The following is a 21,228-nucleotide window of genomic DNA, read 5'->3' as shown; positions in this document are numbered from 1 at the left end:
ACGATAGGCCGAATGGTCGTTTGGCCGAATGTATGCTAAGCCGATCAGATATAGTAACGCTTGTTTGCATGTTGCGGCGAATGGCTGTCAGGCCGAATGGTCATTTTTGTAATGGATACTAAGCCGGCTTGGCGACCATTCGGCCAAGCATCCATTCGGCCTAATGATCATTCGGCTTTACGACCATTCGGCCTATCGTCTATTTGGCCAATCGTCTATCCGGCCTATCGTCCATTAAACCTAGCGTCCATTTGTCCAAACGACCATTGATGACTAACTTTCAGACAAGTGTAAAAGATGTCTTATCGGCCTAGCAATTCGACCTAACATCCTATCTGCTTTGCGTGCTTTCGGCCTAACGTCCATCGGCTGAATGCATTCCGGCCTTCTTGATACTTGATTCTTGATTCTTGATTCTTGATTCTTGATTCTTGATTCTTGATTCTTGATTCTTGATTCTTGATTCTTGATTCTTGATTCTTGATTCTTACTTCTTGATTTTTGATTCGTGATCCTGGATTCATTATTCTGGATTCTTGATTCTTGATTCTTGATTCTTGATTCTTGACTCTTGATTCTTGATTCTTGATTCTTGATTCGTGATCCTGGATTCATGGTTCTTGATATTTAGTTCATGATTCTTGATTTTTAACAAAAAAGTTCAAATATGAGACGGGTTAATATGTACCATACCACAATCCGGTAGGTGAATGAAATGTCCCCTTGAATGAATTTATGCTGCAACCGCTCCCTTACCGAACATACCTTCTTATATGCGCAGTTAGTTATAGAAGAACAAAATACCACGACGCCACCAAACGCCGGTCAGTGAGTTGTGGAAGAAGAACAGAACAGAAGAAACGAGCGTCGCGATGCACAGTATTCTAATGATGTTTGTGAACTGGGGTTTCGGTTAAAATTGTACGCCGTGTTTTTTGGCGCTTGCCAAAATTGTTCAGCAGAACTATAAACCGGATGGTTCTTGGTTTATAGTTTTTTGTTGCGAAGCGATTCGACACTATTATAAAGGCATTAGAATTCGTCCAACACAACGAAGCCAAACTTTATTTGCCATTCAAATACAGCTGCTTTTTGCAAAGCTATTGGGACACATGTTGTAAACACATTTAAAATGGTTTGAATCCCTAGAAATGTACCTATTTAAAGCCGCTTTAAAACAATTCTTTTCCTTTTCCAAATTCTGCATAATGGCTAAGACATTTGGATTTGACATGGGATTGCATGGTTTAATTTTAGTTTAAGAACCTACGCATACGCCTCACATTTAGATCTTATCACATTTATTAGGAAAGTTGAAATCAACAAGTGTATAATGGAGAAATCTAAAAAAAAAAACAAAAATCTCCCTCAAACGATTGTATGAATAGAGAAATACAAAAAAAACATCCGGATGGATAAGCGGCGAAACCGCTTGGTTTTTTTGTATCGAATCATAATAAGAACAGCAGCATCGCGACGCGCTATCAAGTTGGTAGGAGGGGGGGTCAGCGCAGGGATTGCCTACGTTAAAATGTATGCGTGTTGCGCAAGAGAACAACATAACACAACGGCATGTTTTCAGTGTTCGTCGTCTATCCGAAATCTATCGCCAAACTAGGAACACCAAACCAAACAAGACCCACAAAAAATGCTGCTTCTGCTGTTGGATCCTTGTCTCTCTCTTGCGACGCCGCTGCTGGCTGGGCCAAAAAGTTTCCTACTAAGACGCATTTCCAGTTCGAACGCGAATCGAAACGCATCGAAGGGGAACCCTGGAATTTGTGTGATACGGTTAAAGAACAGTTGGTTATTAATTATTCTAATACCTTAATACAGTTGAGAAAGTGCTGGATTCGAGAAAACACGTGTTTGGGTGAAAGAAAACTGAGCATAAACTAAATTTAATTCGCAAGCTTCGCGAAAACGTCAAACGACTAACGACAATCCAAGATGGCATTTGCTGTACTGCGAAATTGCGTGCGATTCTCCACACCTTCTTCATCTTCGATGGGCAAACGCTTGCTGGTGGAACGAAACTTGACCTTGCTTGCTATGATCAACTCGGTTCCTCATCATCAACAGGGTGAAACGTCACCATTACACGTGGTAAAAGTAAGTATGGCCCCTCTTGCTTTAATAATTTAGAACACCCAGATCGTTGCCACGATAACAGAAAACCATTTTTCCAAGGAGAAAGTTCTTCAGATTCAAGTTCTCCTCTTAAGCTGTGAAACCAGTTTTTAATTTTGTTTTTTTCCTCTTCTAAATTTCAAACCCCTAATGTTGAAGTTGAACTCAACTCGATCGAGTGTATCAATCTGTGTGTTAGCCATATCCCAAATTAAAAAAATGAACGATCGACACAATAACAAAGCAGAGAACATGGACAATGAAGATTTTTTTTTTTTTTTTGGTTTAAAAATTAAGTTTTATTTGTCAATTTATCTTACAAAATTTGTCTCTTCTTATTTTATCACTCATCAACATCTAGATGGAAATTTAGTTCAGCTATATCAATTCTACCGTTACATTTATCAACGAAGCAGATATATTTTACAAACAATTTCAGAATTTCCATTCTACGCCTTTCGTTTATTCCTGCTAAAACAGGTCTCAACAGGTCTTCGAAAACGAGCCGCCTCCATCCTCCCAAGATGACTGCTATTCTCTGCTGAAGAACCGTCCAAGCTGGTCCGACTCGAGTACATGTGCAGAACTTGTGGGTTAGAGATTCCGTTTCGCCATTATCACAAAATGTGCAATTTTCGTCGTTAGCTCGCCGCATCACGAAAAGCAGTTTCCGATGAGATGTCTTCTCGTTCATGAAAAGGTAGAGTTCGGATTTTTGCGCCGACGTCAGCCGCCTCGATGCAATATTACGCCACGCACGTGGCCAGTCGTTCGCCGGACTGTTTCGTTCCACCCTTGGCAGTTCGGTTTGCAGTACGAAATGCTGGTGGATTTGATCGGCGGAGGGGTTTTGTTGGATTTGGTGAGGTATTTGGGATATGTTTGAAAGGATAAGTTTCAGGTCGGGAAGATCTATTGAAATTGCTGGGCGGGAATTTGCTTGGACAAGAAAGGAGTTATAAAAAGGAAGGGAAACGATCTCTTTCAGATGACGAGAAATTGCGAGCGACTTACATTTTAGCGCCGGTAGTTGCAGCTTCAGTCCTCCGTTTTCCCTGCTGCGAGCAAGCTGCATCATTGGAACGCGGGCAACCATTCCTCTCCAAAGAAACGTTCCCATCGTCGAGGTGATTTGCGCCGTGTGTACGCAGAACGGCGGTAGAATGGATGCGAGATACCAAATCCTTGATGTGGCGAAGGTATTTAGCATGATTACCCGTTGATGCAGCGTCAACGTTCGGAGAGACTGCAGCCACATAAGCTGCGAGAATTTCCCCACTTGCGCATTCCAATTTAGTGTTGTCATAAGACGTATTGAGTTTGCGAACACAACACCCAGAATTTTGACTGTGTTGACTGTTTGCAGCCACTGGGTGTTGATAGTGCTGCCTTCGCAAAACCCAACGTCGATGGCAACCGTCTTCAGCACATTCAATTTTGCTCCGGCAGCCCTCTCGAAGCGAAGAAACAGCCCATTCATCTCATCGATTTGCCTCGTAGAAGTGACAACCACACTGATGTCGTCCGCATACGCTACCAGCAGATCATTGGCGCACACGCGTTCCAGTCTGTACACGAGAGGATGTAGGTACAGCACGAAAAGGTGCATGGACAACGGGTCCCCTTGCCGGACCGATCGTTGGATCTCGAACGGCCGAGAAAGACGACCGTTTATTAGTAGTCTCGAGGTGGACCGGCTGGCAATGAGCGAAAGAAGAGCGATGAGGTCCTCGTTGATGCCGAGCGACCGCATGGTCCCGAAGAGAAAAGAGTGCCGGACCCGATCGAACGCATGATCGAGATCGAAGCTGATCAGCTTCCCGGCGCGACGGTGGTGGCGGAGGCTGGCGATTCGGTCCTTCAGAGCGAGAGTGGCTTGAAAAATATTTTGCTCTGAGTTGGAGCATTTCTGCCCGTCACTCAGGATGCGATGCTCTTTCATCACGCTCTCCAGCCTGGACTTGAGGATGCGTGAGAAGAGCTTGTAGTCGCTGTTGAGAAGCGAGATCGGACGGTACGATCGCGCCGTGTTATCTCCTCCTCTCTTCTTGACCAGCACGATGATCCCTTCGACGAATGCAGAGGGAAGATTTCCTCTGAGCGCCTCATTAAGCAGCAGATTCAGTTCACGGTGGATGACATCGAACATGCGGTGGTAAAATTCTCTTGGAATACCATCGCAGCCGGGGGACTTTCGTGGAGCACTTGAAGATATTGCCGACCAGATATCGGCCGTCGTGATTTCTCTCGTGCAGGCTTCGTTCGATGGATCGTTAGGTGGGACGACATTTTCGCAAACAAAGCTGTTTTCGTCCTCTGCTGTTGCTTCTTCTGCATAGAGAGTCGAGAAGTAGTCGACCATGTGCGCCTCGATCGCATGTGGCTCTGCTATTGTTTCGTCCTGCTCCGTCCGCAACTGTGTGATGATGGTCTTCTTTCTTCGTCTTTCCCCCAACTGGAATACGGAGATGGGTTCTCCCGCCACATGCGTTTCATTGATTCGCATGAACGTGTGAGAAAACCTCCGTTGTAGGGCGAGCATTTCGCCTTTCAGGCGGTTGATGGTAGCCAACATTTCTGGGTGCTGGTAGTACCCGTCGTAGGCAACACGCAGCTCGCTGTAGAGGCGCTGATGTTCGTCGTGGAATTCTTCGAAGAACGCACGAGATTTCCACTTAAAAAATCGTTTGATTTTTGGCTTTGCGAACGAAATCCACCATTCGATCCAAGAGCCAAAATTTCTACGCTGCCGGGTCCAGTATTGCCACTGCTGCTGGAATTCCGCTACGTTCTCGTTGGTCAGGAGATGTGGACGGAGGGACCAAAAACCTCGGCCCTGCTCTTGTCCAAGATGTGGGAGGCAAAGGCGGAGTGTCAGTGCTTTGTGGTCGGTGAATGAGCAAACGTGAGTGTGTGCTGCTCTCAGGTGATCGCGCAAACCGCTGCTGACGTACATGCGATCGAGACGTGATTGGGCGTTGCGGCAGACGTACGTGAAACCACTATCGCGTGGACATAATTTCTCCCATACGTCAAGCAGCTGCAGTTGTTGGATGGCTGTTTTGAGAGCGGGACTGGTGTTTGGGCTGCTTGAATCGCATGCTCGAAGCACACAATTGAAGTCGCCGGTCAGGATGACGTGCGAAGTGCGGTGACGGAGATAGTAGGGGAGTGTTTCCTTGAAGAAAATCTCCCGAGCAGCTCGTAGTGCGGAACCCGAGGGAGCGTATACATTGCAGATTGTAGTGTCTTGCACTCGCAGCGCAAGCAGACGGCTGTCCAGGCTTCGCTCGACGTGAGTGACCTGGATGTGCTGCTTAAGTGCGATAGCTGTGCCTCTTTTCGTGTGGTCTACGTTGAAAAAAACGGTGAAGCCAGGCAAGGAGAGCTGTTCGTTTTCCACTTCTTGCAGGCACACTATGTCGAGGTTTTGGCTGCTGATGAAGGTTCGGAGAGCGTTCAGTTTCGTGGGGTTCGTGATGGTGCCGATGTTGATCGACGAGATGTTGTACGACGTGAGAGCCATTACAGAGGGATTGCCTGCTCCTCTTCGGCGTCCATGCCGTCCCCGGTGGGATTCGGTCGAGATTTTTTATTTCTTATTCGTTGGCTCGTTCTGCTGCCCGTGGAGGCAGTGGAGTCGTCGGTTTCGTTGCCATTGTTGGTTTTGCTCTTCGATCGCCCTGATTTCTCCGCTGGCTTCTTGAAAGTATCGACCAGAGAGACCACCGGCTGCGGTAGGGCTAACACTGATGACGACGACGACGTTGGGATTTGCGTTCGTTGGGTTCGTGGTGGTACAGCCACCACTGCAGGTTCGTTGCTCGAGTTCGAGGTTCCATCGTGGCCCGTAGCAGTCAGTTCAGGAAAAGCCGCCGACGACGATAATACTGGTGGTGCAGCGGTACACTTTTGACCGACTGTGTTTTTTGGTCCCGCACCAGCTGGCTTTCTGGGTTGATGACCGGTGGTTGACCTGTTAGTCTGCCCAGAGTGCTTCGCCACGTTTGCGTAGCTCTTCTGAAACAGAAGCTTTTTGTTCTGGACACATGATATGCCAGTGTGTGCTTGCTCCTTGCAGTGGCGGCAAGTTTGCAGCTGTCCCTTGTAGGTGACGAACGCTGTCTCTCCGTCGATGTTCACCCACGAATCGATATTCTGCTTCACTATCATACGGGCAGACCATATGCCGAGCGGGATCCCTTCGTCTTCTTCGCTTCCGCCCCACATCACTTCGCGGATCGAAAACACTTCACCGGACTCGTTTAGGAAACTGACGATTTTTTCTTCGGGCACGTCTTCAGGAAGATCATGGACCCGCACTTCAACACTGCCATCTTCCAAGCTGATCCGTAGCTTGATCTTCTTCCCCTCCCCAACCTCCACTTCATGTTTCGCGTCATGTTCATCTACGACTTTTTGTGCTATCGCCAAGTCAGCGACCTTGACGAAAGCACAAGCTCCACCTCTGTGGCACTGAAGTCGTTTAATGTCTTCTCTTTTCAATCCAAGCACGGATCGACAGAAACCAAAAAGTTTTTCGACCGACGGCTTGACGGTAAACTGCGAACAGTCTATCTTGAAAGTATTTTCACGCCTCATCGCGGAAACTTCAAAACGCGACGGGGCACGGCACTGAGAAATACAATTTTCAACGGTAGATGCTTCACTTGTGATAAGCGCACTCGAAATAAAAAGACGTCTGCGCGTCTCAGAAGCTGAGCGATAACTAAGATCATAAAAGCAATCTCGACTAGCTGGTTGTTCATAAAGTTGCTCGGTTAGTCAATGGATGCAAAATCATTCGATTAGAATTCGGAGCATTGATTTTCGCTTATTTGGGAAATTCTGCAAGTTTGACATTTAATTTCACAATTCAATTAAAAAATTTCTTTTGATTTATTAATCGACAAATGCAAAATCAAGAACAATGAATCAAGAATCAAGAATCAAGAATCAAGAATCAAGAATCAAGAATCAAGAATCAAGAATCAAGAATCAAGAATCAAGAATCAAGAATCAAGAATCAAGAATCAAGAATCAAGAATCAAGAATCAAGAATCAGGAATCAAGAATCAAGAATCAAGAATCAAGAATCAAGAATCAAGAATCAAGAATCAAGAATCAAGAATCATGAATCAAGAATCAAGAATCAAGAATCAATAATCAATAATCAAGAATCGAGAAGCACAAGTCAAAATATTTAGCAGACTTTTAATCGTCCTTGTAATGTCAGGAAAGATTACAATTTTTCTATTTCTATTTTCCAAAAACGTGCTTTTTCCTTTTTTCAAAGCGTTGTATCTCTGAAACTTGCCAAAATCCTTAATTACACGGAGTATATTAAAGAATTCCGCTGTGAAATCATCAAATCTCCTTTTGACGGTCGTCTTGCAACGTTGAATAACCTATTTCTTCATTCCAGTGCCAGAAAGCATCAATCGCGGCCAACACTCGACCAAGTTTCCTATCAACAAACGTCAGACAATATTCGAAGAAAAGCAATCGCCCGGAACGGGCCTACGAAAGTGACTCGGATTCTGATTCAGATGACGAACGCAGCCCTCGGGTTGAGCGGAAGATCAAGCAACGGCGTGAAAGGGTATAAACTTTGCCGTTATTGTTGTCATTGGTTTAGAATTCATAATTTTGTGTTTGTTTTAGGGAACCAGTGAATTCTGGCGCCGGAAGATGCGCACCCTGCACGGCCTGCTGGACGTCAACAACGACGGAGTGATTTCGTACGACGACTTTCGGCTGTTGACCGAAAAGTTCGGTTCGTTAGGCCATCTGGATGATCGCGCAAAGGACGAATTCAGGGAAATCATGAAAAGCACCTGGACGGAACAGTGGGGAGAAATCACGCCGTACAATTTGATTACGGTGGAGCAGTATCTGGCCGATATGCACCATGTGGTCAACGATAAGGATTTGCGCCGGAAGGTGCACCGATTTTTGCCTTATCTTTACAGGGTATGATTGCAGGATTATTTGCCTTATATTGAACCCTAAATAACATCCATTTATTGTTTTTAGGCCGTCGACAAGGATCATTCGGGGGCGATTTCTCTGAATGAATTCAAACTATTTTTCCGTTGTCTCGGTTTGACCGAGGAAAATGCCGCCGTTTCGTTTGCAGTCATCGATAAGAATGGTGACGGTCAGATTACGCTGGACGAGTTCATCAAACTGGGGCGGGATTTCCTTCTGACCGAAAATGAGGCTAACGCTTCGAGACTGTTCTGGGGCCCGTTGGTTGATCATTGAAATTTTGAATACACAATGACTTTTTTTTCTCCAAAATCACAGCTAGAGTTAAGCAAAACATAGCAACTTCCATCATTACCTCAAAAACTAATACATTGTGATAAATCGCTTGATGACATTTTAATGAGCAAATAAAAGTTTCTTTATATTTGTAATTTAATTGTAACTACCTACATATTTTTATTCATCACACCACAAGTTTCGATACGAATTTTTGAAGTTGAAAAAAATATTTTAAACAATAAAAATTTCTTATTCTACAGTCGTTCAAAATATTCGGCAAACTCCCAATTCTTGGGACAATCTCGAAACCGAACGCAAACATTCGAGCGATTCTTTGCATAACCCACTAAACACTGACATCGATTGATGGCTTTCATGGCACACAGCTGTCCATAAGTGCCACAAGACTTCCCACATGGTCGTCCGATTCTTCGGAAGGTTTCATTCTTAGGACACTGAGTTACTCTGGCAGCTGGAAAGGAAAATAACTTGTTAAATAATTGGCTGAAAAAAAAAATCAACGGAAACGCCAACGTTGTTTGGTGGTTTCCGGAAGCAGCAAACGGATTCCAACTGTGTAGATCCAGAGCATCTGACCAACGCAAAGGTAAATGCAAACGGAAAGTAGCACACAATTCACAAGTAAACTTTTGGGGAACATATTGTCGCCTAGCCGGACAACGACAACTGATTTTGATTGTGGGTAACCCACAAACCAACAATCAAAATTAGTTGTCGTTCTTCAGCTTGGCGCTAATGTTTTCCCCAAAAGTTGGATTGTAATGTGTAGGCCTCGGCCTTACCTTGACAACATTGGGGGTGGGGGTCGAATGAAATTACGGATAAACTATTAATTCGACATTAATGCGAAAAATCTGCAGCACATGTTGCCATACAACTGTGAACTGACTGACGGATTCAAAAAAAAGTTGCATGCAATGAAATATTTCATGCATACAAGTTCTGAGCAGCAAATGTTTTGGAGTTTGTGCTGCCACCTGGTTTTTCGTTATATTACTACAAACGAACTACCAGAACAAGAAAAGATACTAACAGAATTGAAGATTCAATTTTTAATTTTATCGTAATTCCAAATCTTTTATCTATTTTATATATATGATTATAACAAGTTAACATTTGTAGTAAGCAAAATAGTTTTTTTTTATGTTTTTGTCCGAGGACTTGTTTTTAAAGGTAGCAAGCTTTCATTCTTCCCAATGCTGGAGTACTTTCACAATACTTTTGTAATTCCAGAGAATGATGCTAACACTGTAGGTACATGAATTTATTTTCAAACTTCCAGCTGAATCCAATATCAACAGCACCGTGTTGTGGTAACCTTCCCTTTTCGAACCATTTCCTCCAAATTCCAACTTACCAATCTCACACGATACAACACCATCCCTGCCCTGAATCAATTCAACATTTCGCCGCCAACAAACGTACCAATAGCCTATTGGATAGCGTTGGTGACTTATAAGATGAAGGTTTTGGAATCGATTCTCTATTCCAATTTAGGGAAGAATGGTTGGATGGTTTGTTGGCGGCGAAATGTTGAATTGATTCAGGGCAGGGATGGTGTTGTATCGTGTGAGATTGGTAAGTTGGAATTTGGAGGAAATGATTAGAAAAGGGAAGGTTACCACACGTGTGACGGATTTTTTCAGCACGAGTCGTTAAAATATATAATGAAGCTTATCGAGTGCTGGAAAAATCGAATTTTGCAACGTGTTTCATTCAACAAGAAGCGCATTTCAACAAATATTTAACAACATGTGGGAGAATATGCCAACGACTAAAAATTTATGATCAAATAGGTTGTGGAATGAACTTTTCGAAAAGTAGTACCGTAAACTGGGGAAACATTGATCACACTTTTATATAATTTTCGAATATTTTAGAAGGGGTTGCTTTTTTGAAACATTTTTTTTAAATTCTTACTGAGGCGAGGAGTATAAAACATGATCATTGGTAGCAGAAGTGAGACAAGGATGTATCTTATCACCGCTACTTTTTCTCATCGTAATGGATGAGATTCTGACTGGATCAAAGTCAATGTCGGAAAGACCAAGTCGATGGAGATCAACACAGGAAATCCCTCCAGTTTCATGGTAGCTGGGCAACAAGTTGAAAAAGTGGAGTGCTTCCAGTATCTTGGTAGCCAGATAACGCCTGATGGTGGTACCAGGAAAGACATCGAAACCCGGATCAGAAAGGCCCGATTTGCGTTTGCGAGTCTCCGAAACATCTGGCGGTCACTTTTTTTTTTTTTTTTTTTATTTGCCAGATCTCTCTACGAACAAAAATCCGAATCTTCAACTCAAACTTCAAATCCGTATTGCTGTACGGGTGCGAAACTTGGTGCACATATGCGGTGACGACGCGAAAACTGCAAGTTTTTGTGAATCGCTGTCTGCAGAACATCATCCGCGCTTAGTGGCCTGACAACTGGATCTCGAATGAGGAACTACATCGCCGGTGTCATCAAAGGGCGCTAGAAATCGAGATTCGGGAACGTAATTGGAGATGGATTGGGCACACGCTGCGGAAAGATGAAAACGAGATTTGCAGAGAGGCGCTTGATTGGAATCCAGAAGGTCATCGAAGAAGAGGCAGACCCAGAAACTCGTGGCGGTTTAAGCCTAGCCGCTGAAATCCGAACTGTCGACGAGAATCTTGACTGGGACCAGGTGAAGACGCTTTTACCACGGCCCTATGCACCGGTGGATCGGCGCGGGATCATTAATAATAATAATAATTGATAGCAGAATATTCAAACGACATTAGTGGCTATAACTAAATGTTTGTGACAAAACCAATTTTCATGTTTCAGTGAAGTTGTGACTATAATACCTCAACATCTTCAAAATTATGGTTTTGAGTTTTAGAGAAGGCTTAAAACATCAATAACAGTATTTTTTTTTGTTTGGACTCAATTGAATTTTTCAACGCTTTCTTTCAAAAACAAATATACTTAAAAGATGGACAATGTTGCTGCATACATTTAGGGGCAAAAATTATAAATTCTCAATGTTTTTTGGCCTAAAAAAAAAATGAAATTTTACCATCATGCAATTCCCTAAGTCCTTCCACTGTTACCTAATTTGTTCATTTTTTTTTTTAATGAAACATAACCATTTGATAGGGTTTTTAGCCATTTGTTCTATACAAGCTTTCCCATAGAAAAAATGTCCGTTTTTTTTCTGAATATCCATAAAATTATCATATAATGACCATAAAAATAGCTCTCAAACTAAACTTATACAAAGGAAAAAACTTGAACTTTCTCATAAAACAACCCATTTGCTTCTAAATGCTATCATTTTATCAGGAGAGGTGTTGTTTTGGAGTCTTCGAAAAAAACAGATATTTAAAACTTTAAAACTACATTTAAAGTAATATAAAAAAATCTCCAACAATAAACCATATTTGGCCTATATGAAACTTAATTCATAGGTTTTCAAACGTAGAAAACAGTTTTCAGACATTTTAACTTAAGACTTACCCAAGCAACATAAAGTCTCGTTAGAAAGGTTCAACACAGATTAATCATAATAATCAATCTGTTAAAATTTGTTTTATTCAGCCCAAAATTGAAGTTTTTATTGAAACTTTGAATTTCCATAACAGATTTGAACGGCCTTCTATTTGAACGGCCTAATCGTTTAATCAGCAATAACAAAAAAACTCTCCTCTCCTCTCTTACTTTCTTCTCGGAATCCATCTTTATTCATCCCACCACCTCAATTCATCTTACTGAATTGCTTTGTTTTTTACTTTTTTCGATACATGCCGACACACACGCCGGTTCTGCTACACATTGGTTTGATTTGTTTACTCAAGAAATTGAACAACCTAATGAAAAAAATTAATCCTGATTTGAACCGCGACCCTTCGAGATGATAGCCAAAAACGCTGCCACGAGGTCACACCTAAGTATTGCCTTACCAGCAGCCAAAATTCGAAGTGGTATAAGATTTCCTAGAATACCTGCAAGGGCAGCCAGCAGCGAAGACGCATGTTAATTATTACTCAGAAACAATACGAAACGGCATATAAATCAATCATCTGAAACAGATTATTTATCAAAAATAACTTTAAGTACGGACCTTCTGAACTCTTTCGAGTTGAATCTCAAATTTACCCTGTCACACAGAGAAAAAAATCTAAATTCAATGGATTTATTCATAATATCCTATTTTTTTTTTGATAGGTGGTGTATCGGGAAAGTTGTCCATAAACAAGATGAAAATGTGTTTGGTTATTCATAATCATTGCAAATTTGTTTTACAGTGAAAAAAATTGTAAACAAAAATTCCTAAGAAAAAATACATATATCTATTTCAATAAATCGTCCTTGTGGGAGATTTACAAATTGACAAATGTTATCCCTCTTCAGGTTATCTTAAATTTTAAAGAACACGTTACCAATACTACAAAATTTAAATTCGGTTTTATTTTACTAATTATGCCTTTGCTATTGAACAGGGTGGCCAGCGAACCGGGAAAACCGGGAAAATCGTGGAAAAACAGGGAATTGAAAATAACAACGGGAAAACCGTGAAATAACCGGGAATTCGACATCAAAACCGGGAAAAAACCTTATGCAATGCTTATCACTTTTCTATATAAAACCTTCATATAGAAAAGGTTGAATTTAATCAAAAGTAAATTTTTATTAAAAATTTGACAAAGACGTAAATAGTATTTATTTGAGGAAAATACAAAATGGGAAGTGTTTATGCGTGTTTCCATTCTTCAATGTTCACTTTTCCACCAAATGTTGAAAATTAAACCCAGAATTGTTTGAACTTATAATTTTAGAATCCAAATTTTGGATTCAGAATTGATATAGAAAAATATAATTGAAAATTCATGCTCAGTATGATATTTCAAATTTAGATTCTTTGAGTTCGCTCTCAGTTGCGAAGTAGTTCGGACGTGGTATCAGCTTGCTCTGCATTTCGGAATTGTGAAAACAAAGGCTTCGTCCAGGGATAGTTAACCCGAAAGCAAAACCCGAGCAGACTTTTATGGCAAAATTATAGCAAATTTTGCTATCACGCCCTGAGAGCCTAATGTGCTCTCATTTTGCTTGACATAAGGTGGTACACAGCAAAAATGAGAGCACAAATTTTCATACTTGGTTAGCAAAATGATGCCTAATTTTGCTAAAACTGAGACCTTAAATACACCTCGTTTTTTGAGAGCTTGGAGAGCACAACCATGCCAATATAAGGCATCGAAAAAATTTCATCTACAGCATTATTTGGTATCAATATGCTCTCAAAGTTTATGTAAAACGAGGTATCGTTTAAGCCTCAGAACAAGCAAAATTTGGCAGAACATAACTATTCGAGTATGGAAATTTTGCTCTTATTTTAACTGAGTACCACGTTATGCCAAGCAAAATGAGAGAAAATTTAACACTCGAGGCGTGATAGCCAAATTTTCTTTAGTTTTGCCGTAAAAGTCTGCATGGTTTATGAATAAGCAACTAAGGCAGTAAAAATGTCTATGTATTATGAAATCGCCTTCAGTTATGCAATCGAAAGTAGGTAGGTTCCAATATTCATACCTGCAATTTTTTATCAAAGGGATGTTCATTATACATAAGCGTATTCCGCACATCGTAAACGCCTCAATGTATGCAGTGAAACATGAAACACCACTTAATCTTAGTTTTTGTAGCAATCATTAAAGTGAGAAAATACTAAAGTTTTTTGTTATGTTATTCGAAGATTTTTGTGATACATATCAGCATTAATCAACAAAAAGTTAAAGTTGCAATAAGCTATACTGAAACAAGTTTGTAAGATTTTGGTTATTATTGGACTCCCAATATGTAAATGAAAAATCTTAAGAATATCAGAAATATATTTAAAACTTTGCAATTTAAAAATTGATCTAATACGCTACTGGGAGCTTCTTCAGCCGAACAATGTAAAAATTTAATTTCAGATCCATCTCAGCTTTGAAATGTTGCATGGTGATAATTTCAATACGCTCAATAAATTTCAGATTTCGACAAATCCGAAAATCATTAAAGAAAACGCTGCTCAATTTAAAGTCTTGTACTCACCTTTCAATTTTTTTTTGAAGACATCCAGATTTTACCGTTAGGTAGCATTCAGCTGTTTGGAAGTCATCGGCAAATCGTCCGTCTCGTATTGGATGTTCAGAATTTCAGTCCAGATGTGAATTTTTCTCCGGTGAACCACGCATTGTAACATTTCAAGTAGGCAGCTAACATCCTGTTGCATACTTGAAGTTGATGGCCAAACGGCGAAGAGAGATTGCTCCATCGGTTCCTGATAATAAGTATGATTTCGGTTGTATTCATTGTGAGAAATACGTGGCCAATTTGTCCGGACATCTGAAGACCCGTCCAATTTGTTTTTTTTTATTTGGCTACAGAAAATCTAGTCCATCCTAAAATAACAGATTTCGTCAACAATGATGTTGATTTGAAAAATTGAACTTACCAGCGAACCATAGGCTGGCAGCAGTTGCCGTCGGTTGTGGACGTTCCGAAATAAATTGGACACTGAGGCGGCTATCAATGAAGATGCGTTTTTAACCAGCAAAATAATTATTAACAGCGCAAAACAAAACATTCGACTGCAAAAAAAACACTAATGACATTCCACTAGACAACACTTTAACAAAAATTCACTCAACTGCGGGTTGCACACCACACGGTTACAAATTGAACCTCAAAAAATAAATAAGTGAGAAATCAACAAAGTTTTATTTTCGCAGTAAATACTTTTCCTTCTTCTTCTTTCTTTCTTGGAGCCTCTTCTCTAGGTTGTTGAACTAGTGAACAGTAAATACGCTTACGCATCACAAAATATATCAAAAAATCAGAACACATACACGCTTTCGATTTGAAACTCAAAATTTAGTTTGATAAGAAATAAAAACAAAGTTTGTTTAATCAAGTTGAAATTAGTGTTATTTGTACTCTTGCAATAAAAAAGAATCGATTTTTTCTTTGGGGGGGGGGGGGGGGCTGGGGGGGAGCAGAATTGAACCTATAACCTCGGAAATGAGCTTGCGCTCACTGTGGCTTAATTTCTTTCATATTGAATTTCAGGGCCCTGTGTTAAATGCAAGTTCATTGCTTAGTTCCCTCAAAATAAGAACAGCAGATACAAAACGCTGCAATATTTCGTTGGGTCATGGCATCATACAAAAATGTATGCAGCCTAAAATGTTAGAAATAATCATTCCCAAACAGTTACAACCGGTTCCAAAAGTATATTAGCTCAATTTTATGTTTTGCATTAATAATGAAACATTCTCTCTCGAACACAGCAATTTTGAGTTCGACTACTGATCTTAGTTTTGAGTAGAAACAGTTTGAGTTCATCCGAACTCAATTTTGCATATTGCATATTCAAAATTGAGTTCGGATGAACTCAAACTGTTTCTACTCAAAACTAAGATCAGTAGTCGAACTCAAAATTGCTGTGTTCGAGAGAGAATGTTTCATTATTAATGCAAAACATAAAATTGAGCAGAAAAACTCAAAATTGAGGAACGCCACTGAACTATCATTTCGTTTTGAGCCATTCGTATCTTGTTCTGAGTTTAAAAACGGGTCCGTGTAGTTTCCTAGAATCGGTGCTAGTACCTCCAAATACAAGAAATAAAAATTATCAAAATATTAATCGAACGTGAAAAATTATATTTCTTTAAACATAATTTATTCAAGGTAAGCAAAATAAAAAAAAAAGTTGTATCCTTTTTTTCTTCTATCGTTGAAGCATTTTACGTCGATCGATCATCAAGTGAAAAATCTCCGAATGGAGTGAGGTTAGTTATGGAAATTCTTCGACAAATTATTGTTTCATTGCTGGCATTCAAAAGTTAAATGTTTTCATATAATATTCATTAGAACATTTAGTTCTTGGAAAAATGATGAGTAATATTTAACCTTTCATTCCTGAGTATCTCAAGAACATGTGTGTTAATTTAGTTAATGAATAGATAAGCGGAATGTTAACTTCAGAAGACAAAGCTTAACGAACAGATACGTTTTCAGTTCGATTTAATTTTCAACACCTATTAAAATGCAATCTACCATCATACGAAATTGATTATTAAATCATGCTATCATTTTGATCTCACTTTTCTGCTCTACCGTAATGAAGGAAACCTCTGCTTTCATTTTGGTATCAATGCCTCAATGAAACCTAATTTTGTCCTCAGAAAAATTGCGACATTAAATTATGCTATCATTTTGGCATTGATAGCTCATTTTGGTTAGTGTTTGCTATCGATTCAGGCATCACAATCTGCTCGGGAATGGAACCCAAACGAGAGAAGACCATCAAACTGCGTTTCGGAAATCAGACTCGGAATCCTACCAATAGTGAAGTTTTTGATTTCTTCCGAAAAAAGGAATGGAGTTGTGATCTTCTCGACGCGATGTATCGTGAAGATTTCAGTCTTTATGTGAAATTCCAAACGGAAAGTTTTAAGAAAATGGTGCTGGCGAAGCTTGGTGATAAGTTTATTTTTGAATATGCAGACGGCAGTCAAATTAATGTCACGGTTTCTGAAGCTAGTGGTTTATTGAAGTACATTAGAATTTTTGGACTTCCTCCCGAAGTAGAGGACAAGCAAATCTCGACAGTTTTATCAAAGTATGGAAAAATTGAACAAATGGTGCGCGAACGTTATTCTGTGGACTCAGGGTATCCCATTTTGAGTGGTGTCAGGGGAATTTACATGGAGGTGGAATCAGAAGTTCCTGCTCAACTACAGATAAACCATATCAAGGCAAGAATTTATTACGAAGGTATTCGCAATAAATGTTTCGTGTGTGGGGCCTTAGATCATATCAAGGTCAATTGCCCGAGGAAAAGAAACCTGACCGACAGTGGCGACAGTTTGCTGTGTAACAGAGATAGAAATTTGCCAGCATCGTGGCAAGCGGTATTAACCATGCAATCGACTCAAACAATACTAAAATATCACTCTCTAAACGGCCGGTGGAATCGACTCCAATTAGTATAGAGGATACACGGAGCATTCAAAGAGCTGCTGACGTTGGAACAGACGAAAAAGTGGGTGCTTCAGAGAACAATGGTGATCTTCGTGTTCTTTCGGGTGTTGAAGATCACATTCCTACAACAGACTGCAATCTGAATATGACGGATATGGACGAACGGATGGAAAATGCGAGCGAAGGGTGGCGTGAGGTGGAGAAAAAGGAAAAGTCGAAAAAAAAGCGACAGAAAAGCTTTGAAAGATGGCAGTGACGATACTTCAGGCAGCGAGACGGTGGAACGGAAACATATGATAGTTCCAGCTAGAGGCGAGGATTCTTTACGAGCGCAAGCTAGGTTTTCAAGGTTACGCCGAACAAGAAGTGCCTCATGCGAGTCAACTAGAAGAAAGAAATAAAACACTGTTGTGCCGTGAAACTACTCGGTGCACTTATCTTGGATAAGTTCATTAGAGTTTGTTAAGCGCACATTATGGATCGTGGGTTGTTTTCTAGGGTTAATCAGTTTTTATACATAGTTCCATAACGAGTGATTTAAATGAAGATAATTTGAAGAAAATGTAAATTAGGTTTAGTTTTATCTTTAAATAAATAAATAAATAAAAAAAAAAAAAAAAAAGAATTAAGAAGGTCGAATTTAGTTCTCTGTGTTAAGATTTCATGCATTTAGGAGTTGGACTGAAAATGCAGATGAATTTCAAAAAGATTCTGGTATAAGTTTGAGGTTTCAAGTTTCGGAATCGGACTTAAAATTAAATTTCAAAATGTAAAAATATAACTAAACTTGAGATTCAAAACTCATTATCTGGATTAAACAAACTCATTTTGGAACAGAAATAAAACGAAAAACTAAGAAACTTGTAACCTAAATAAATCCATAGTTTATCAACCAGTACCCCGTACTAAGACTTCAGAAATTATTATTCAAATAACACTCAAAAATCATAAATCCAGATTCAAAATAGAAAAAACAGAATTTCAATACAAAGCTGTTATTTCAGAATTTGTGTTCAACTTGTCAAGTCCGAGTTCAAAAGTATAATACATTTGCAGCACAAATTAAGCTTGTTTGTTTACCTTAATATACTGACTTTTCTGAATTATTTAAAATTTTTAAAATTGTTTTAAATTTGGTTCATTATGGCGATTTTTATAAATTTCATTTTTTTGAGATTTTAGAGATTTATGAACCCCTTTTCAAATGCACCTTTTTAACTTTATAACTTCCCAAGTGAAATCATATAAAAGCTTGAAATTTTACCAGGTTTTGAATTAAAATATAATAAACTTCTACATGATTAATCTATAAAAAGTATCACCTGTATCTTCAAATATTAGTCAAAACATATCATTTTCCAGCCCTTTTGATGCTGCAGCTTTCATTTCAAGACACCATTATGGATTGTTCATTCCTTTGAGAGTTTTGAAGAAAACAATGACAATCAATCTCTGATGTTGCGTCCGATTTTAACAAATCGAACTTGATTTTTCGAAGAATTCATAAATTTTTATTTAATTGATTAATAATTTTCACGAAAAAAAACTAACCTTAAATGTCTCGGAAAATATATTTTCCTCACCATAAATTTAATTGTTTAAGAAACCTTTGAACCCCAAAATTGTTTTATTGACAAAAAGAAGTTCCGGTTCTGATTAGTTGAACAAACTTTGAAATCTCCCATAGAATTTGAGATCTTGAACGTCAACTTAGATTTACAACATGATATCATAAGATTTCAAATAATGCAATGCGGTACTTGAACATTCCAAGATGACGTCCAAAAAATTTAAATTATAAAAACAAAGAATTTTCCGTTAACAAACAGTTGTCAAAGTTGGAAAAAGTTTATGATAAAGACTAAGGCGTTTTTCATTTTTGACTTACTTTCACTTACAAATACAAAATGTCTTATTTGTTCGGTCAATAAATCTTGAAAAAGGTATTAAACGGTTTATTCTAAAATCGTGAAAACCAGGAAATCTCACAAGAAAAAACCAGGAAAAAACCAGGAATTTTAAAATTTTCCATTCCCGCTGGCCACCCTGTATTGAAGTTAAGCAAAAAAAAACATATTTTAAATTCTTACGTACCACAATTTCGAGTTTTTGAATAACAACCAAATGTTGTAAAATTATGATGGATATTCGTTGTTTTGAAACATAAATTTTCTTCACGAATAGTTGCAGAAACTTTTAGAGATGTAATTTTGATTTTGATGCGAATGTGGATCGGAAAGTTTTCCTGAGGTCCTCCAAACTCCCCAAAATTAAAGATAGAAGCCGCTCGCAAGTTCACAACGCTAAAAAAAAATTGGGGACGTCTTAAAAAACCAATGGTATGAAATAACAAAAAACAATCGGAAAAGGCTGCCCAATATTTGATGGAAAGTACAAATAACACAAAGCAACAAAATTTACATTTTTCTAAGGTGAAATGACTGTAAAGGCTAATTTCCACTAATATTGGAGCGCTGATTCCAATGCAATTAGTTTTTTTTTCTATCAGATCTTGTTTGCGAGCTAAGTCTTAAATATAGGTAAAAATTCACTAAATAAATTTGTGCACTTTTTTGGAAATTGCACCACCTGCAGTGCTCCCAGGTATCAACATCCTCCCCCGCGAAACACAGGTCGAAACAGATGGAGATCCTTTGTTACAACGACGTGGTAAGACGTCCAAAACGGCCTACTTGGACACTGCTTGACGACTAAGGTCGTCTGAATAATCACTTTCCTAACTCGACCATCTGAGCCCAATATGACCTCTAAGACCTTACCTCGAACCCAACCATTTCGTCTACCCTCGTTTACGACTACTACTTAGTCTCCTGTTGCAACCGGTTTAACTTCTTCAAACCATTTCGTACGTTTCGTGATAGTCGGGAGGTATTCTCGGATCTATCGGCGCCAAAATCCATCCAGCTGGTTTTGAATAAGATTCCAGGTTCGGTTCGATGTTCTGCCCAAGTCGATGAAGTTCATCGGCGGTTGTTTGACCCCTGTAGAGCTACCCAAAAGAAAATGGTTTGGTGTCAGCGCTTCATTCTCCTCAGACTCCAGCGGCAAATAAGTAAGCAAGTTAACAATTCCTTCGGCGACAGCGATTAGGGTGTACAAGGCTTCATCGTCGAGCTTTCTCCAATCTTGAATACTGTCCTCGAAAACTGTCTTAACTGATCGTACCATGCGTTCCCAGCAACCCCCCATATGAGGGGTTCCGGGAGGTATGAAGACCCATTTCGTGGAGGTATTGGTAAACGTGGCGGCCATATCTTCGCGAAACTTGTGAATTTGTTGCTCCGCTCCACGGAAGTTAGTTCCGTTGTCGGAATGGATCTCGATAGGAGCTCCTCGTCGTCTGGCTCCCCGACGGGGAATCGAACCCCGGTCTCCAGCGTGACAGGCGGGGATACTGACCACTATACTATCGAGGAATAAAAAAAAATGTCAAAAATGTCAAAAATGACAAAAATGACAAATGAGTTACAGAAATTTCTCACTCAGAAAATATTAGACTCGTATGACTAGTAATGCATTTATTTCTAGAATCTCTGAGACTCAAGTAACTTCGTTTACATTTCCATCTCACATTAGGACCGATACGTATCTTGGAAAACCTTAACGGATCTGTTCGATCCCTCCACACTTCTTAAAGTCTATGATTTGATCAACATTCATTAAATATTCCACATTTTTTAAGATCGAACATCGAAATATTAACCACTCTATTCCCTCCCAACGTATTTTAAACTCCTCCCTCGACGACGCACTCCCCGATGACCTCGTGGCTTCCGGTGGTTCTGGTGCCG

General features: G+C 39.7%; 1 protein-coding gene and 1 non-coding gene across 2 annotated transcripts; one reads left to right on the top strand and one right to left on the bottom strand.

Moving 5' to 3' along the window:
- Nucleotides 1-1,851: 1,851 nt before the first annotated feature.
- Nucleotides 1,852-8,405, top strand: LOC129760014 (sarcoplasmic calcium-binding protein-like). Its single transcript, XM_055757594.1, has 4 exons — nt 1,852-2,112; nt 7,556-7,732; nt 7,795-8,103; nt 8,167-8,405. Exons 1-4 carry the CDS (start codon nt 1,951-1,953, stop codon nt 8,395-8,397), a joined length of 879 nt encoding a protein of 292 aa, XP_055613569.1. The 5' UTR covers nt 1,852-1,950; the 3' UTR covers nt 8,398-8,405.
- Nucleotides 8,406-20,781: 12,376 nt separating this feature from the next.
- Nucleotides 20,782-20,853, bottom strand: Trnad-guc (transfer RNA aspartic acid (anticodon GUC)). Its single transcript has one exon. It is a non-coding gene; the product is annotated as a tRNA-Asp (tRNA).
- Nucleotides 20,854-21,228: the final 375 nt, after the last annotated feature.

Source organism: Uranotaenia lowii, unplaced genomic scaffold (assembly GCF_029784155.1).
Source record: "Uranotaenia lowii strain MFRU-FL unplaced genomic scaffold, ASM2978415v1 HiC_scaffold_367, whole genome shotgun sequence".
Taxonomy (NCBI): domain Eukaryota; kingdom Metazoa; phylum Arthropoda; class Insecta; order Diptera; family Culicidae; genus Uranotaenia; species Uranotaenia lowii.
This window is presented reverse-complemented; position numbering and strand designations above follow the sequence as displayed.

Excerpts from the sequence above, each read along its gene's own strand:
- LOC129760014 (XM_055757594.1), top strand. The coding sequence starts at position 1,951 with ATGGCATTTGCTGTACTGCGAAATTGCGTGCGATTCTCCACACCTTCT. Across the intron at positions 7,733-7,794 it reads TCAAGCAACGGCGTGAAAGG|GGAACCAGTGAATTCTGGCG; the intron begins GTATAAACTTTG and ends TGTTTGTTTTAG. Across the intron at positions 8,104-8,166 it reads TTTTGCCTTATCTTTACAGG|GCCGTCGACAAGGATCATTC; the intron begins GTATGATTGCAG and ends TATTGTTTTTAG.